Below are 14,570 nucleotides of genomic sequence, written 5' to 3'. Positions count from 1 at the left end.
CATTCTTTGTAAGCCTTCAAGAACTTTGGATGTACTGCCATTGGTGATTATGAATCCAAAACAAACAATTTTATCATAGCACTGTATACAAGTTCATCTATTGGAACTATTTTAACTAGCTGTATAAACAAATATTCTGGGTATCAAACTGTGGACTTGACTTACACTGTTATGCAACATGTGTGAACATGTTTCTACAACCAAACTGGGTTGATATCAATGGCACCTCCTCCCATATAGTAAAGGATCTGGTATGTCTTAAGCATCAGGAAGAACAATGAAATGGATTTTCAGACATGCAGTGGACTTTAGTATGTCATAGTTAATCTATGTAATTTCTTTACTGAATTTTAGTACTTACTGACGTGGTGGTGTTGGCACAATTTTAGCCTTGATGGACAGGTTAACAGAAGAATGTCGAGAATCTGTCTCTCCATCTTCAGGTGGTGACTCTACTGAGACTGTTATATGTCCCTGTGCAATTCCTTCCCAACCTGCAGCTGCTCTTGCGACAGAAATACTGATTGCCAGCCAGCCGGACCATGGCCACAGAAGTTCAGAGTGTGTTAATGACACATCAAGGTGGTGTCCAAACTGTGGAGTATACGGATGCCACCGTACCTCTGTCACCCGACCTGAGACACCCAGACCATTAAGAATGGTCACATTTACAATGGTTGGCATGGCCCCGTAGTAGAGCGGTTGTGTGCAGTATGGCCACATGTACTGGCACTCACTGAGATCTATGTAGCTGCAAGGAAGATACAAAATCTATGGAAACTTTTGTTTGTGACAATATTAGGGATGCGAAAGACATTCTTCAGATAGCAAATTATGTACCAAAAACAGAGTAAGAAAGACTAAAATCATAAAACATTCAGATGGTTTATACACTAATCAGCCAGAATATTATGACCACCTACCTAATAGCTGGTATGTCCACCTTTGGTACAAATAACAGCAGTGATGTGTCATGGCATGCAAGCAGTGAGGCCTTGGTAGGAGGGAGCTGGCACCACATCTGCACACACGAATCACCTAATTCCCATAAATTCTGGGGGGGGGGGGGGGGGGGGGCGGCGGCAATGAGCTCTGACATCCCATTCAATCACATCCCAGATGTGTTCAACTGTGTTCAGATCTGGTGAGTTGGAGAGTCCTCAAAACACTCCATCACACTCCTTGCCTTGTGACATGGTGCATTATCTCGTTGAAAAATATGCCGTTGCTGTCAGGAAAAATGGTTGTCATGAAGGGGTCTACATGGTGTCTGCAACCAGTGTACGATACTGCTTGGCCATCATGTTGCCTTGCATGAGATCCACTGGATCTGTGGATGTCCGTGTGAATGTTCCCCAGAGTATACTGGAGCCACTGCCAACCTGTCTCTGTACTGCACACAGGTGTCAAGGAGCTGTTTCCCTGGAAAATGACAGATTTGCACCCTCGCGTCAGCATTATGAAGAAGGTAAGTATGATGAAGAAGGCGTCAGGGCTCACCAGACCACACAATACTTTGTCACTACACCAAAGTCCATATGCCCATTTCAGTCATAATTGCCAATGTTGTTGTGTTAACATTGGCACAGGCATGGGTCGTCGGTTACGGAAGCCCATTGTTAGGAGTGTTCGGTGCCCTTGGTGTTCAACCACACTTGTACTCTGCCCAGCATTAAAGTCTGATGTTAGTTCTGCCACAGTTCACTGTCTGTCCTATTTTACCAGTCTGCCCAGCCTATGACGTCCAACATTTGTAATGAGGGCTGGCCGCCCAACCCCATGATATCGGGGTATGGTTTCACCATGGTTTCGCCATGTGTTGAAGGCATTCACCACAGCACTCCTTGAACACCCGACAAGTCGTGCAGTTTCCAAAATGCTCATGATGAGCCTCTGGGCCATCACAATCTTCCTTCAGTCAAAAGCAGATCGATTGTGTGCCCTCTACCTTCTACATACAGTATGAACACTCATTGATACTACATGTACTGTGCTTGTGTCTGACTAGCAGTCATTCCTCACCAGGTGATGCTGTTATCGCATGGATGGGTTAATATCAAAGTAGGTTGGTGGTCATAATGTTCTGGCTAATCAGTGTATACACACAGTGGGTGAAAAATTTTATTTCTACACTGAAGCACCAAAAGACACTGGTGTAGGCATGCGTATTCAAATACAGATGAATGTAAATGGGCAGAATACGGCACTGCAGTCAGCAATGCCTTTATAAGACAACATGTGTCTGGTGCAGTTGTTAGATCAGTTACGGCTGCTACAATGGCAGTTTATCAAGATTTAAGTGAACCAGAACGTGATGTTATAGTCGGCACACGGGCAACGGGACACAGAATATCTGAAGTAGTGATGAAGTGGGGATTTTCCCGTATGATCATTTCACAAGTGTTCGATGAATATCAGGAATCCAGTAAAACATCAAATCTCTGACATCACTGAGCCTGGAAAAAGATCCTACAAGACCGAGACCAAAAACGACTGAAGAAAATCATTCAGCGTGACAGAATGCAACCCTTCCGCAAACTGCTGCAGGTTTCAATGCTGGGCCATCAACAAGTGTCAGCGTACGAACCATGGGCTTTTGGAGCGAAGGCTCACTTGTGTGCCCTCGATGGTTGCACGACACAAAGCTTAATGCCTTGCCTGGGCCAATCAACACCGACATTGGACTGTTCATCGACTGGAAACATGTTGCCTGGTTGGACGAGTCTCGTCTCAAATTTTATCGAGCAGATGGACGTGTATGGGTATGGACACTACCTCATGAATGCATGGACCTTGCATGTCAACAGGGGACTGTTCCAGCTGGTGGAGGCTCTGAAATGGTGTGGGGCGTGTGCAGCTGGAGTGATATGGGACCCCTGATTAGTCTAGGTACGACTCTGACAGATGACACATACATAAGCATCCTGTCTGAACACCTGCATCCATTCATGTCCATTGTGCATTCCAGCTGGTTTGGGCAATTCCAGCAGGGCAATGCAACACTCCACACATCCAGAGCTGCTACTGAGTGGCTCCAGGAACACTTCTTAATTTAAACACCCCAGACAGGAACATTATTGAGCATATCTGGGATGCCTTGCCACATGTTGTTCATAAGAGATCTACACCCCCTCGTACTCTTACGGATTTATGGACAGCACTGCAGGATTCACAGTGTCAATTCCCTCCAACACTAGTTCAGACATTAGTCGAGACCTTGCCATATTATGTTGCGGCACTTCTGCATGCTTGGGGGAGCCCTACATGATATTAGGCAGGTGTATCAGTTTCTTTGGCTCTTCAGCATATAAACAAATGCACAACTACTTTTGTTTGGTAGCAGTGCAAAACACTTACGTGACTCTCTCTCTCTCTCTCTCTCTCTCTCTCTCTCTCTCACACACACACACACACACACACACACACACACACACACAATATATTGTGTGTGTGTGTGTGTGTGTGTGTGTGTGTGTGTGCGTGTGTGTGTGAGTGAGAGAGAGAGAGAGAGAGAGAGAGAGAGAGAGAGAGAGAGAGAGAGAGAGAGAGCACACATCTGAACATAAATTTAATCAATATAAGCACTCACTGTTAATAAATGTAAGTAATACAGTTAAGATCATTTGGTCTCATGCTGCATATTATCGATCTGTACCTGTAGTGAATCTCTTTATTTGACTTCGAATTGACTGGTCATCAGTTTTATGTCAACAACAACAACAACAACAACTGACACTCAATAATCATTCAAGTTGTCAAAAAAATTATAACAATTAAAAAGTGAAGAATAATGAGTTGTTTCGAAAATCCGCATAGCTGTATGAAGGTGCTTTATTTGCAGTTACTGATTTCACGACAATACAGATGTGTCCTGAGGTTTATAACGGTTGTACTTCAATAATGTAGATGGAAAATTACGGACTCCCAGCTTTTGGGACTTTTTATTATGACAACCCACCACTGTGGTTTGACTCTTAATGTGGGTAGCTGCCACACTTTAGAGAGGAGGATACACAGGAATAAGTTGTTAACAATGTCAAACTGAACAACAGCATGGCATCGTTTAGCACACTTTATGCTATCTCCAATTACATACTCACTCAAGTAGCATGTGGTTTCATACCTCTGCCAGTATTTCTTTACTATCTGAAACAATAGAGACGGAAATTATCAATCATCGGCTGTGTGCTTTCAGTGATGCTGACTCATTTCACACTGAAAGTAGTCTGAACCGGGACAGGCACTCAGATTTCACCTTTGGCAAACAACAATTCATCCATTTGTGCCATCTGAATATGATTAACAGCACAACATAAAGAGATGGGAACAGTAAAGGAAAGTATTACAAAACTTATTTACATTCCTCAGCTACATTTATCATATTCCTACCATACTTTTTCCAATCTGATCTGTGTATCTTCCTTTAGGTTCTGTCACTGTCTTTTCTTTTCACCATCAATTCGGCTTCACAGAAGGCTCACCCACATCCATATAGTTTTGACTGCAATCATAATTATGTCTTCCACATCCATCTGTTCTCTAGTCCATCTGGTCATTTTACTCTTTCTCCATTTCCCATCATATATCTACACTTCTTTCTGAGCAACTCTCAAGTTTTGGATGGTTTTCTGACAAAGTCCATGATTCACTGACATATCAGAAATATGTAATGCATACCAACTGTACACTTTTCAGTTTAGAGCAAGTGAAACTTACATTTTTAAAACCCTATTTGGCTTATAAAACACAGTCTAGGTCACTTTTTCTCTGCTTTCTTCTTTTCAACATAATAATCTAATTTTGTCATACCTGTTTTCCAGGTCTACTTTCATATTTGGTCTATGAAGTCCAACCACTCATCATTGAAGTTCATCTGTATTCAGACAAACAGTACACTAACATAAGCAAAATGAAGGCGATTTGTTTATGTCCCATGTTCTCCCAATGTAATAATCTGAAAGATTTTTTTTACTACTGCTGAGAATTGTTTTGGTGATATAGAAACTACCCACCTAATTGCTATTTCAATTTTGAATTTCTTACTATCTCGATGATGTCTAACCAAAGCTGTAGCACTCACATATATATTCCACAGTTTACTAACATAGGTTGAATCAGTGCATTGTTTTACAAGGTTTGTGTGTACAGATTTGGTCAAAAATGAGTCAAAAAGCTTCCTCTAAACTTCTGAAGGGCAGGAAAAGCAGTAATTCATAGTCACTGCTCAATTTCTATGATTTCATTCACAACTTGCAGATTGTCAACCTCTAAAGTGAGCTTGTCCCTACACCTGATTAAAATGCATTTCTCTTTCTATTAGCTTGGTGATAATTTTAGAGATTATCTTATACAACATGGACAGGAAACTGAAGAGTTGAAGTTTTTTTTGTGTCTTGTTAGTCCCTTCTCTTCTGAAGAATAATTACAAGTATTCTTCCAGTTTTTTTATAACTATCTTTAGGGAAAGACATCCTATAAACAATTCTGGCAATTCCATTTGAATTACTTTGCCTCTAAAGTCAGCCATTTATACTTAAACACTAACATCTATGACACCTTTCTTACCTCATAGCTTAAATTTCTTTAAACAGCATCCATAATGTCAACAATCTAGGAAAAGATAGACTGTTATTTACTGTAAGAAGACACAATAAGTTGCAGACAGGCACAGTCAAAAGACACATACACATAGATTTTGGTGACAGAAGACAAACACACACCATTCACAAATGCAAGCAAGCACACCTCACACCCACATGATTGCCAACTATGGCAGCTCGGACCAGAATGCAACTATTACGTGGGATGGCAGTAGCAATCTGGAGGGGGCGGGGAAGGGGAAAGGATTTAGTGTATGGGTGGAAGGACAGAAGAATGCTGCCTGGCAGAGTTTGCAGGGACTAGAATGCCAACAGGTACAGCTTCAGGAGGCTGTGGGGCAGGGAGGTGGGGAAAAAAGAGTGAAAAGGAAAGGAGCAGGGAAAGATGGGCGGTTGCACTGGCAGAGGGTGGCAAACAAAGAGGCTGGGAGACTATGATGGGAAGGAGATGACAGGATAGAGGGCATGGAAACTGTTGAGTGGAGGGTGTGGGGACATAGATTGAGGCTGGGGTAATTGTGGAAGCAGAGAATGTGTTGTAAGGATAACTTCCATATGCGCAGTTCAGAAAGGTTCAGATGGCATGGGCAGTGAAGCATCCACTGGAATCAAGTGTGTTATGCTCAGATGCATGTTGTGCCACAGGGTGATCTCCTTTGCTCTTGGACACAGTTTGGCAGTGGCTGGTCCTCACGGCAGACAGCTGGTTGGTACTCATACAAATATAAAACCCAGTACAATGATTGCAGCAGAGCTGGTAAATGACATGGTTGTTTTTGCAAGTGGTCCAGTCTGTGATGGGGTAGGATGAACCTGTGACAGGACTGGAATAGGAAGTTCTTGGGCAGGTCTTGTATCTGAGTCTTCCACAGGTATATGATCCTTGTGGCAAGGGTTTGGGATTGGGAGTGCCATAGGGATGGACTAGGATGTTGTGGAGATAGGGTGGGTAACAGAACACCAATTTAGGAGGGGTGGGAAGGATTTTGGGTAGGATATCCCTTATTTCAAGGCATGATGATAGGTAATCAAAGCTGTGTTGAAGGATGTGGTTCAGTTGTTCCAGTTGGTGCCTGACTGTGAAGGCCTTGGTAAGACTCTCACAGGTGAAGTGGGTGGGTGAGAAGATGTTGAGGATGTAAAGGAATGAAGATAGGGTCTCCTGCCCCAAGCCCAGATCATGGAGATATCATAAATGAACCTGAACCAGGCTAAGCATTTGGTGTTCTGGGAGGCTAGGAGGGCCTCCTTAGATGGCCTATGAACAGGTTAGCATAGGAGAGTGCCATGTGGGTGCCCAGGCTGTGCTGCAGATTTGTTTGTATACCTTCCCTTCAAAGGAGACGTAGTTGTGGGTTACGATAAAGTTAGTACGGTGAATGAGGTAGTGGATTTAGATTCTGAAGGATGTTGGGAAAGGTAGTTTCAGTAGTGGTAAGACCACGGGCGTGAGGGATGTTGGTGTATAGGGAGATGGCATCAACAGTGACAAGTAGGGATCCAGGTGGTAAAGGGGTGGGGATGGTGAAAGAAATGGTTGATACCTTTGACGTGGGAGGCTAAAAGATGGGTAACTGGTTGGAGATGCTGGTCAATAAGGGCTACAATTCTTTCAGTGGGGCCACAATAAGCAGCCACAATGGGGCATTCGGGATTGTCGGGTTTGTGGATTATTTGGGAGTAGAAGATGGATGTGCAAGGTGTCATGGGGGTGAGTGGGGAAATGGATTTAGTGGAGAGTTCTGAGAAGGGACTAAGGCATTAAGCAGGTTGGAGTTTGTGATGGACTTCTGGGATGGGATCACTTTGGCAGAGTTTAAGGGTGGAGGAATCAGATATTTGCAGAGGCCTTCTGCCAGGTAGTGACTGATTTATAACAACAGTGGTGGAAAGTTTGTCTGCAGATAGTATGATCAGGTCAGGATTTGTTTTGAGGTTGTCTATGGCCATTCTTTCTTCTGCTGAAATGTTGGTATTCAGAGGATGGGCCTGGGGAAGGATGCCTAAGCCAACTTGGAGATAAAGAATTCCTGGAAGGCGACAGCAGGTGGTTCGGTGGTAGGGGGGAGGGAGGAGGATCATGGTTGGATGGTGGTATGAACTGGGAGAGGTGGGTTCAATGCCAGAATTACATTGGTTTGGTTGGAGGGATTCGTGGCAAAGAATTTATTCTATTGCAGGTATCAGGAGAAGGAGAGTGAGTCTTTGAAAAGTACAGTGAAATCAAATTTGGGTGCAGGGCTGAAGGTGAAGCCTTTGCATAGTCTGTGGAGCTGACAGTTTTGGTGCAAAGTGTTATGGGAATGTTTCAGCTCCAGACTTGGTAGAGTGTTGGTAGGGAGCTTTGAGGAACATGACAAGTTGAAAAGGTAGGCTAGGCAGGCTTTAGATGCTATGAGGGGTGGATGAGGAGGAACACTGTGGGTAGGATAAGGATTGGATAGTGGTGCATCGAGGTAGGACGTTTAGCAGGTTGGGTAACTTATGGAGGTGGTGTCTGGAACACTCCTCCAGGTGGTGGAGAACAACAGATTCTATTTCAGAGATGTGATGTATGGAGCACGGGCTGCACAGTAAAAGTACCTTGCGAAGGAAGCAGAAGTGGTTCTGGGATGCCTGTGGCATGGAGATGTGTTTTTGCAGTACCAGGTTTGTGAGGGCCAGGGACTGGCAGAATGTTATGATGTGGGACTGGGTTTTAGCCAGGGAAAGTGATACTTTTCTGAACTAGTACAAAAAGACAGAGCAGGGAGTCCATCGTGGCAGGAATGGTGTAAGGGAAATGGGAATGAAGTGGAAATGAGCAAAACAGGTGTTGACAGTTGTGTGAGGCCCTGGATAAGAAGAAAGACAAATAAAAAATACGTAAAGACACACAGAAACATGCACAGATATGCTAAAAACGTGCAAGTCAGATTTTTGTTATTAAGTATTTGGGTTTCTGATTGATCTCTTGAACTGTTCAAATGAACCTTACTGAACTTTTTATTATGTTTTTCAGCTTCACATTTGTATAATACACCAGTTTTGACTTGTTACCAAATTGTCATCAGATAATTTGAATATATCAGATAGCAACTTGTCTGCATCTTCAAATCATCTGATGACAGCTTGCTAATAAGTCAAAACTGTGCAGCCTCACAGAAAAGGACACTCAGAATGTTTCAAACAGTATGAGGAATGGACACAAGTTCATCCACACACACACACACACACACACACACACACACACACACACACACACACATTCATTCATCATGTTCCATGGATGAAATGAAATGTCGTGTGGCTAGGGCCTCTCATAACAACGGGGATGTGGAATGAGTAAAGGTATACAAGATAAGGCATAGGTACCACAGAAACTTAATCTGTAGACAATAATAATAATACACTATCACTCTATTGCTTATTGCTACTATGATTCTGCCATCTAAATTTAACTAATTACATCAAAAAGAAAGCTGATACTTTGAAAAGTTGCTGGCTTTTCAGTTTTATAATAAAGCTGCTATCTATCTACTATGAAGTTCAATGGGTTCTACTTTGAAGATGGTGAACACTAAACCAACATATTTGATAAGTACACAAATTTGCAGCATCGGTCCAGTTCCTATTCTGAAAGAACTTAGAGCATAACATTTTTCGGCAATGTGTAAGGCTTCTGCACTGACCGAGTTTATCATTTAGGGGAGAGGAATGAGGTGTGGAAAAGGAGAGAGCAGAGAAGAGAGAAAGCCTGGTGTGGGCATTGGCATAGAGTGGCGCACAAAGAGGGCAAGAGGACTTGAGTCAGAAGGAGGTGATAGGACACATAGGGCAAAAACTGTTGGGTGGAGGTTGTGGGGACAGTAGGTTACTGTAGGTTGAGTAGTGACAATTTTGGGAGCAGAGAGTGTGTTGTGAGGGTAACACCAATCTGCGCATTTCAGAAAAGTTGGTGGTGGAGGGGAGGATCCAGATGGCCCAGGTTGTGAATCAGGTATTGAAATCACCTATGTTGTGTTCAGCTGCACGTTGTGCCACAGGGTGGTCCACTCTGCTCTTGGCCATAGTTTGGTACTGGCCATTCATCCTGGTGGACATCTGCTTGGTAGTCATACCAATGTACAAACAGCTGTGCAATGACTGGAGCAGAGGTGGTATATCACGTGGCTGCTTTCACAGGTGGTTTGACCTCTGATGGGGTTGGATAAGCCTGTAACAGGACTGGAATAATAGGTACTGGGTGGGTGGATTTAACAGGTCTTGCTCCTGGGCCTTTCACAGAGATACAATCCCCTTGGCAAGGGGTTGGGATGGGAGTGGCAGAGGGATGGACTAGGATGTTGTGGAGGTTGGATGGGAAATGGAACACTACTTTAGGAGGGGAGGATAGAACCTTGGGTAGGATGTTCCCCATTTCAGGGCATCATTACAGATAATCAAAGCCCAGATGAAGGATGTGGTTCAGTTGTTCCAGTCTGGGATTGTACAGGTGACAAAGAGGAGCTCCTTTGCAGCTAGTTCTTCGGGTGGTGGGAAGATGGGGGGGGGGGGGGGGGGGGGGGGTGTCGGAATATGGCACAGGAAATCTATTTGCAGACCAGGTCTGTAGGATAACGCCTGTCTGTAAAGGCCTTTGTGAGACCTTCAGCATACTGGGCAAGATAGTTGACATGCCATCCCCATGTGGCCATGTCATATGGAGGAATTTTTTCATGTGGAAGGGAGGACAGCAGTCGAAATGCAAGTACTATTTGTGGTTGGTGGGTTTAATGTGGACAGAGGTGTGGATGGAGCCATGAGAGAGGAGGATACTGACGTCCAGGAAGGTGGCATGCTGGGTTGAGGAGGACCAGGTGAAGTGGATGGGAGAGAAGGTGTTGAGGTTGTAAAGGTATGACGATAGTATGTCTTGGCCCAGAGTCCGGATCATGAAGATATCATCAATGAACCTGAACCAGACCGGGGGTTTGGGGTTTTGAGAGGCTAGAAATGTTTCCTCTAGACAGCCCATGATGAGGTTGGCATAGGAGGGTGTCATGTGACAACCCACGGCTTACTGTGAATTTGTTTGTGTACCTTCCTATACCTACCATCAACAGTACCTACATTTTGACAGCTGCTATCCCTTCCACGCCAAAAACTCTCTCTTGTACAGCCTGGTCATGAAGGGACAGTGTATCTGCCATGAATAGAACTCCCTTGTCCAGTATGCTGAAGGTCTCACAAAGGCCTTCACAGACAGGCACTTTCTCTGAGACCAAGACACTGGAAAAATTGAACTACATCCTTCATCAAGGCTTTGGTTATCTATCATCATGCCTTGAAATGAAGGACATTCTACCTAAGGTCCTTCCCTCCCCTCCAAAAGTTGTGTTCTGTCACCCACCCAACCTCCACAACATCCTACTCTACCCTTTTGCTACTCCTAATCCCAATCTCGACCGCTTGGCACTAGGATCACATTCTTTTGGAAGACCCAGGTGCAAGAACTACCCGATCCACCCACCCAGTATCCCTTATTCCAGTCCTGTCAGAGGCTTATCCTACCCAATCAGAGGGCAGACCACCTGTGAAAGCAGCTGTGTCATATAACAACTCTGCTCCAACCATTGCACAACTTTTTATAATGGCATAACTACCAACCAGCAGTCTACCAGGATGAACATAATCTGCTTGATTTAAATTTCTGTTTCACTACCCAGGCCGTCTGGATCCTCCCCTCAACCAGTAGCTTTTCTGACCTGCACAGGTCGGAATTATCTTCACAACACATTTTCCACTCCCAAAATTCTCTCTCCTCAACCTACCGTAACCTAATGTCTCCACAGCCTCCACCGAAAAGTTTCCACTTCCTCTACCCTATCACCTTGTTCCAATTCACAACCCCTCACCCTTATTGTGCACTTCTCTCTGACAATGAATCCACTGGTCTTTTTCTCTTCTCTGTTCCTCTCTTTTACTGCCCCCCCCCCCCCTGCTGCCATCTAGTCCCTGAATGCTCCACCAGGTGTTGCTGACACCTCTTCCCCCACCCGTTGCCTGTTATCTCTCCCCCTTCTCCACCCGAATCTCCAGATTGCTGCTTTTGATCAACACAACAGTTGCAATCTGGCTGGAGCGGTCAGAGAGAGTGGTTGTGTGTGAATGAGATGTGCTTCTTTATGTGAATGGCGGTTTTCTTTTCTAAAGAAGGCTTTGCTTTGGCCGAAAGTTCAACATGTAACAGTCTTTTTGTAGTGCCTGTTTGCAACTTAACATGTCATCTTTACAGTGAATAGCAATCTATACTTTTCATAATGTTGTTATTATTGGAAATGTTGGATCATGGAAGGGGTTCATCAGAGAGGTTCATTTAAAATTCTAGTCCGAATCTACTAGAAAGTGATTACCATGGTTAAATGCAAATGGTTAACGGCAAAGGTCCTGAGTTCGAGTCTCGGTCCGGCACACTGTTTTAATCTGCCAGGAAGTTTCATATCAGCGCACACTCCACTGCAGAGTGAAAATCTCATCCTGGAAACATCCCCTAGGCTGTGACTAAGCTATGTTTCCACAATATCCTTTCTTCCAGGAGTGCTAGTTCTGCAGGTTCACAGAAGAGCTTCTGAGAAGTTTGGAAGGTAGGAGATGAGGTACTGGCAGAATTAAAGCTGTGAGGACGGGTCGTGAGTTGTGCTTGGGTGGCTCAGTTGGTGGAGTACTTGCCTGCAAAAGGCACAGGTTCCGAGTTTGAGTTTCGGTCCATCACACAATTTTAATCTGCCAGGAAGTTTCATATCAGCGCACACTCTGCTGCAGAGTGAAAATCTCAGTCTGGAAACATCCTTAGGCTGTGGCTAAGCCATGTCTCCGCAATATCCTTTCTTCCAGGAGTGCTAGTTCTGCAAGGTTCGCAGAAGAGCTTCTGCAAGGTTTGGAAGGTAGGAGATGAGGTACTGGCGGAATTAAAGCTGTGAGGACGGGTCGTGAGTTGTGCTTGGGTAGCTCAGTTGGTAGAGCACTTGCCCGCAAAAGGCAGAGGTCCCGAGTTCGAGTCTCAGTCCGGCACACAGTTATAATCTGCCAGGAAGTTAAATGTATTCTGAAAACTCTGAAAGGTTGTTTGTCAAGAACACAGACCTGCTAAAAAAATGTGATTGACAAAATGGCAAAATAGAAAGGACACACAGTTGTCTGCTTTCCACCCTATAATTATGATGTGAGTGCAGTAGAGCTTGCATGGGCAAAAATAAAACCCTTGCGTACAAAGTGCAACACTATAGGTGACATGTCCAAAAACACTCTGTTTAAGACTGCATGTGAATCCCTTCCATTGGTAACTGATGACAGCTGGAAAATATACTGTAGGAAGGTATAACAACTGGAAGAATACTACTGGAGGCATGAGGGTGTTGTCGAATTTGCAACAAACAAAAGGTTATTAATACCGTTGAGTCTGACAGTAACAACAATAATGTCTCATGCACAGATGAGGGGCATAATGAGACTGATTCTGAGTGATTCATGAGTACTTACTACTCAACATTACATATCTGAATAAGTGTTTAAAATTTCACTCAAACTATTTCTAATGCCACAACATATGTTCTACTACTGGTTCTTCGTAATTTCAAATTGCCAATGAGAAATGATATGGAATTAGTAGCAACAAGCACCATCATTCAACATGGAACTATTAATTCTGATTCAACTTTTATTACACCCTTGCCTCAGCATTTACTTTCGTAAACATGCAATACATAGCAGTTGACATCTGCTACGACAGCATTGCCAACACAGCTTGATGCTAGTGCAGCTTTTCCCTTTCTCATTGTTCTTCACTCATCGAGAACCTAAGTGAGCTTACTCCGCTCCTCACACCGCCGTCACAATTCGCTCTTCTTGTGAACAGACTGTGTGGCCCACACTGATTTCTACCTTCCTTCAAAGTTACGGAGTATTTGTGACCTGTTTTAGAGTGGGGAATCCATTATCATTGTGTGTGTGCGTGTGTGTGTGTGTGTGTGTGTGTGTGTGTGTGTGAGAGAGAGAGAGAGAGAGAGAGAGAGAGAGAGAGAGAGAGAGAGAGAACACATCTGAACATCAATTTAATCAATATAAGCACTCACTGTTAATAAATGTAAATAATACAGTTAAGACCATTTGGTCTCACGCTGCGTATTATCGATCTGTACCTGTAGCAGCCTTGGGGGAGGAGGGGGGGAATTCTACTCACCGAGCAGCGGCAAGAAAATACACACACAAAAAGGTGTAACTTACACAAGCTTCCGGAGTCAGTGGCTCCAAATGTCTGCATATGTTAAGCCTTTTTGTGTGTGTGTTCTGCTGTCACTTGGTGAGTAGATATTTGATGTATCCAGTTACATTATATAATCAGAAACTGATTATTTTCATTGTTATAAACATGAAATGAAACAAATAAAACTTCAATAGTGTTTCTGTATAGTCAGTAAGTACATTTGGATGATTCTACACACAATTGAGTTGATAAGTTTTTCATATTGTAAGCATATCACAACATTCTTACTATCACAGTCACACAAAGATCATACCTTGGACTCAAGCTAGCCTGTGGCTTGTAACTGTTGAGTATGTGAAATGCCTTCAACAAGTCAAGCTTCCCATGTCCTTGCTCGAACATATTCACACCAGGTAATCTACGAGCAGATGCCATTAGCGCCTGCTTCATACTGGCTGGGTTTATTACATTTCCTCGATGTAAGACACCACTGAAATAATCAGAACAAACATGTTTTCAAATGAATTGTGGTACTTCTAAATTCAGAAATGAAACAGCAGAAACTAAACAGTGAAAGTACCTAGTTACCAATCTGCACAGTTGGGGAAAAATGGGAATAGGGCTGACAGATGAATTAATCTTTATTTTGCGGATTGCACACTGATGGAAATTTGAACTGGAAGAAACTTGTTACTGAGCTTGTCAAACAGCTCATCTTTGCAGCTTCTGATTTTCACATAATTACT

The 14,570-nt window shown here is 43.6% G+C and overlaps 1 protein-coding gene across 3 annotated transcripts in view; it reads right to left on the bottom strand.

Moving 5' to 3' along the window:
- The window catches only part of LOC124797997 (membrane-bound transcription factor site-1 protease), a 137,794-nt gene that overhangs the window by 29,803 nt on the left and 93,421 nt on the right, over window positions 1-14,570 (bottom strand). For all 3 annotated transcript variants that reach the window (XM_047261184.1, XM_047261186.1, XM_047261185.1), the window contains exons 9-10: window positions 14,138-14,314; window positions 362-751 (exon numbers count right to left, since the gene is read on the bottom strand). In XM_047261184.1, coding sequence (XP_047117140.1) covers window positions 362-751; window positions 14,138-14,314 — 567 coding nt within the window. The remainder of the gene's footprint in view (window positions 1-361; window positions 752-14,137; window positions 14,315-14,570) is intronic.

This window comes from Schistocerca piceifrons, chromosome 5 (assembly GCF_021461385.2).
Source record: "Schistocerca piceifrons isolate TAMUIC-IGC-003096 chromosome 5, iqSchPice1.1, whole genome shotgun sequence".
Taxonomy (NCBI): domain Eukaryota; kingdom Metazoa; phylum Arthropoda; class Insecta; order Orthoptera; family Acrididae; genus Schistocerca; species Schistocerca piceifrons.
Note: the sequence above shows the minus strand (reverse complement) of the source record. Positions and strands in the feature narration are given on the sequence as shown.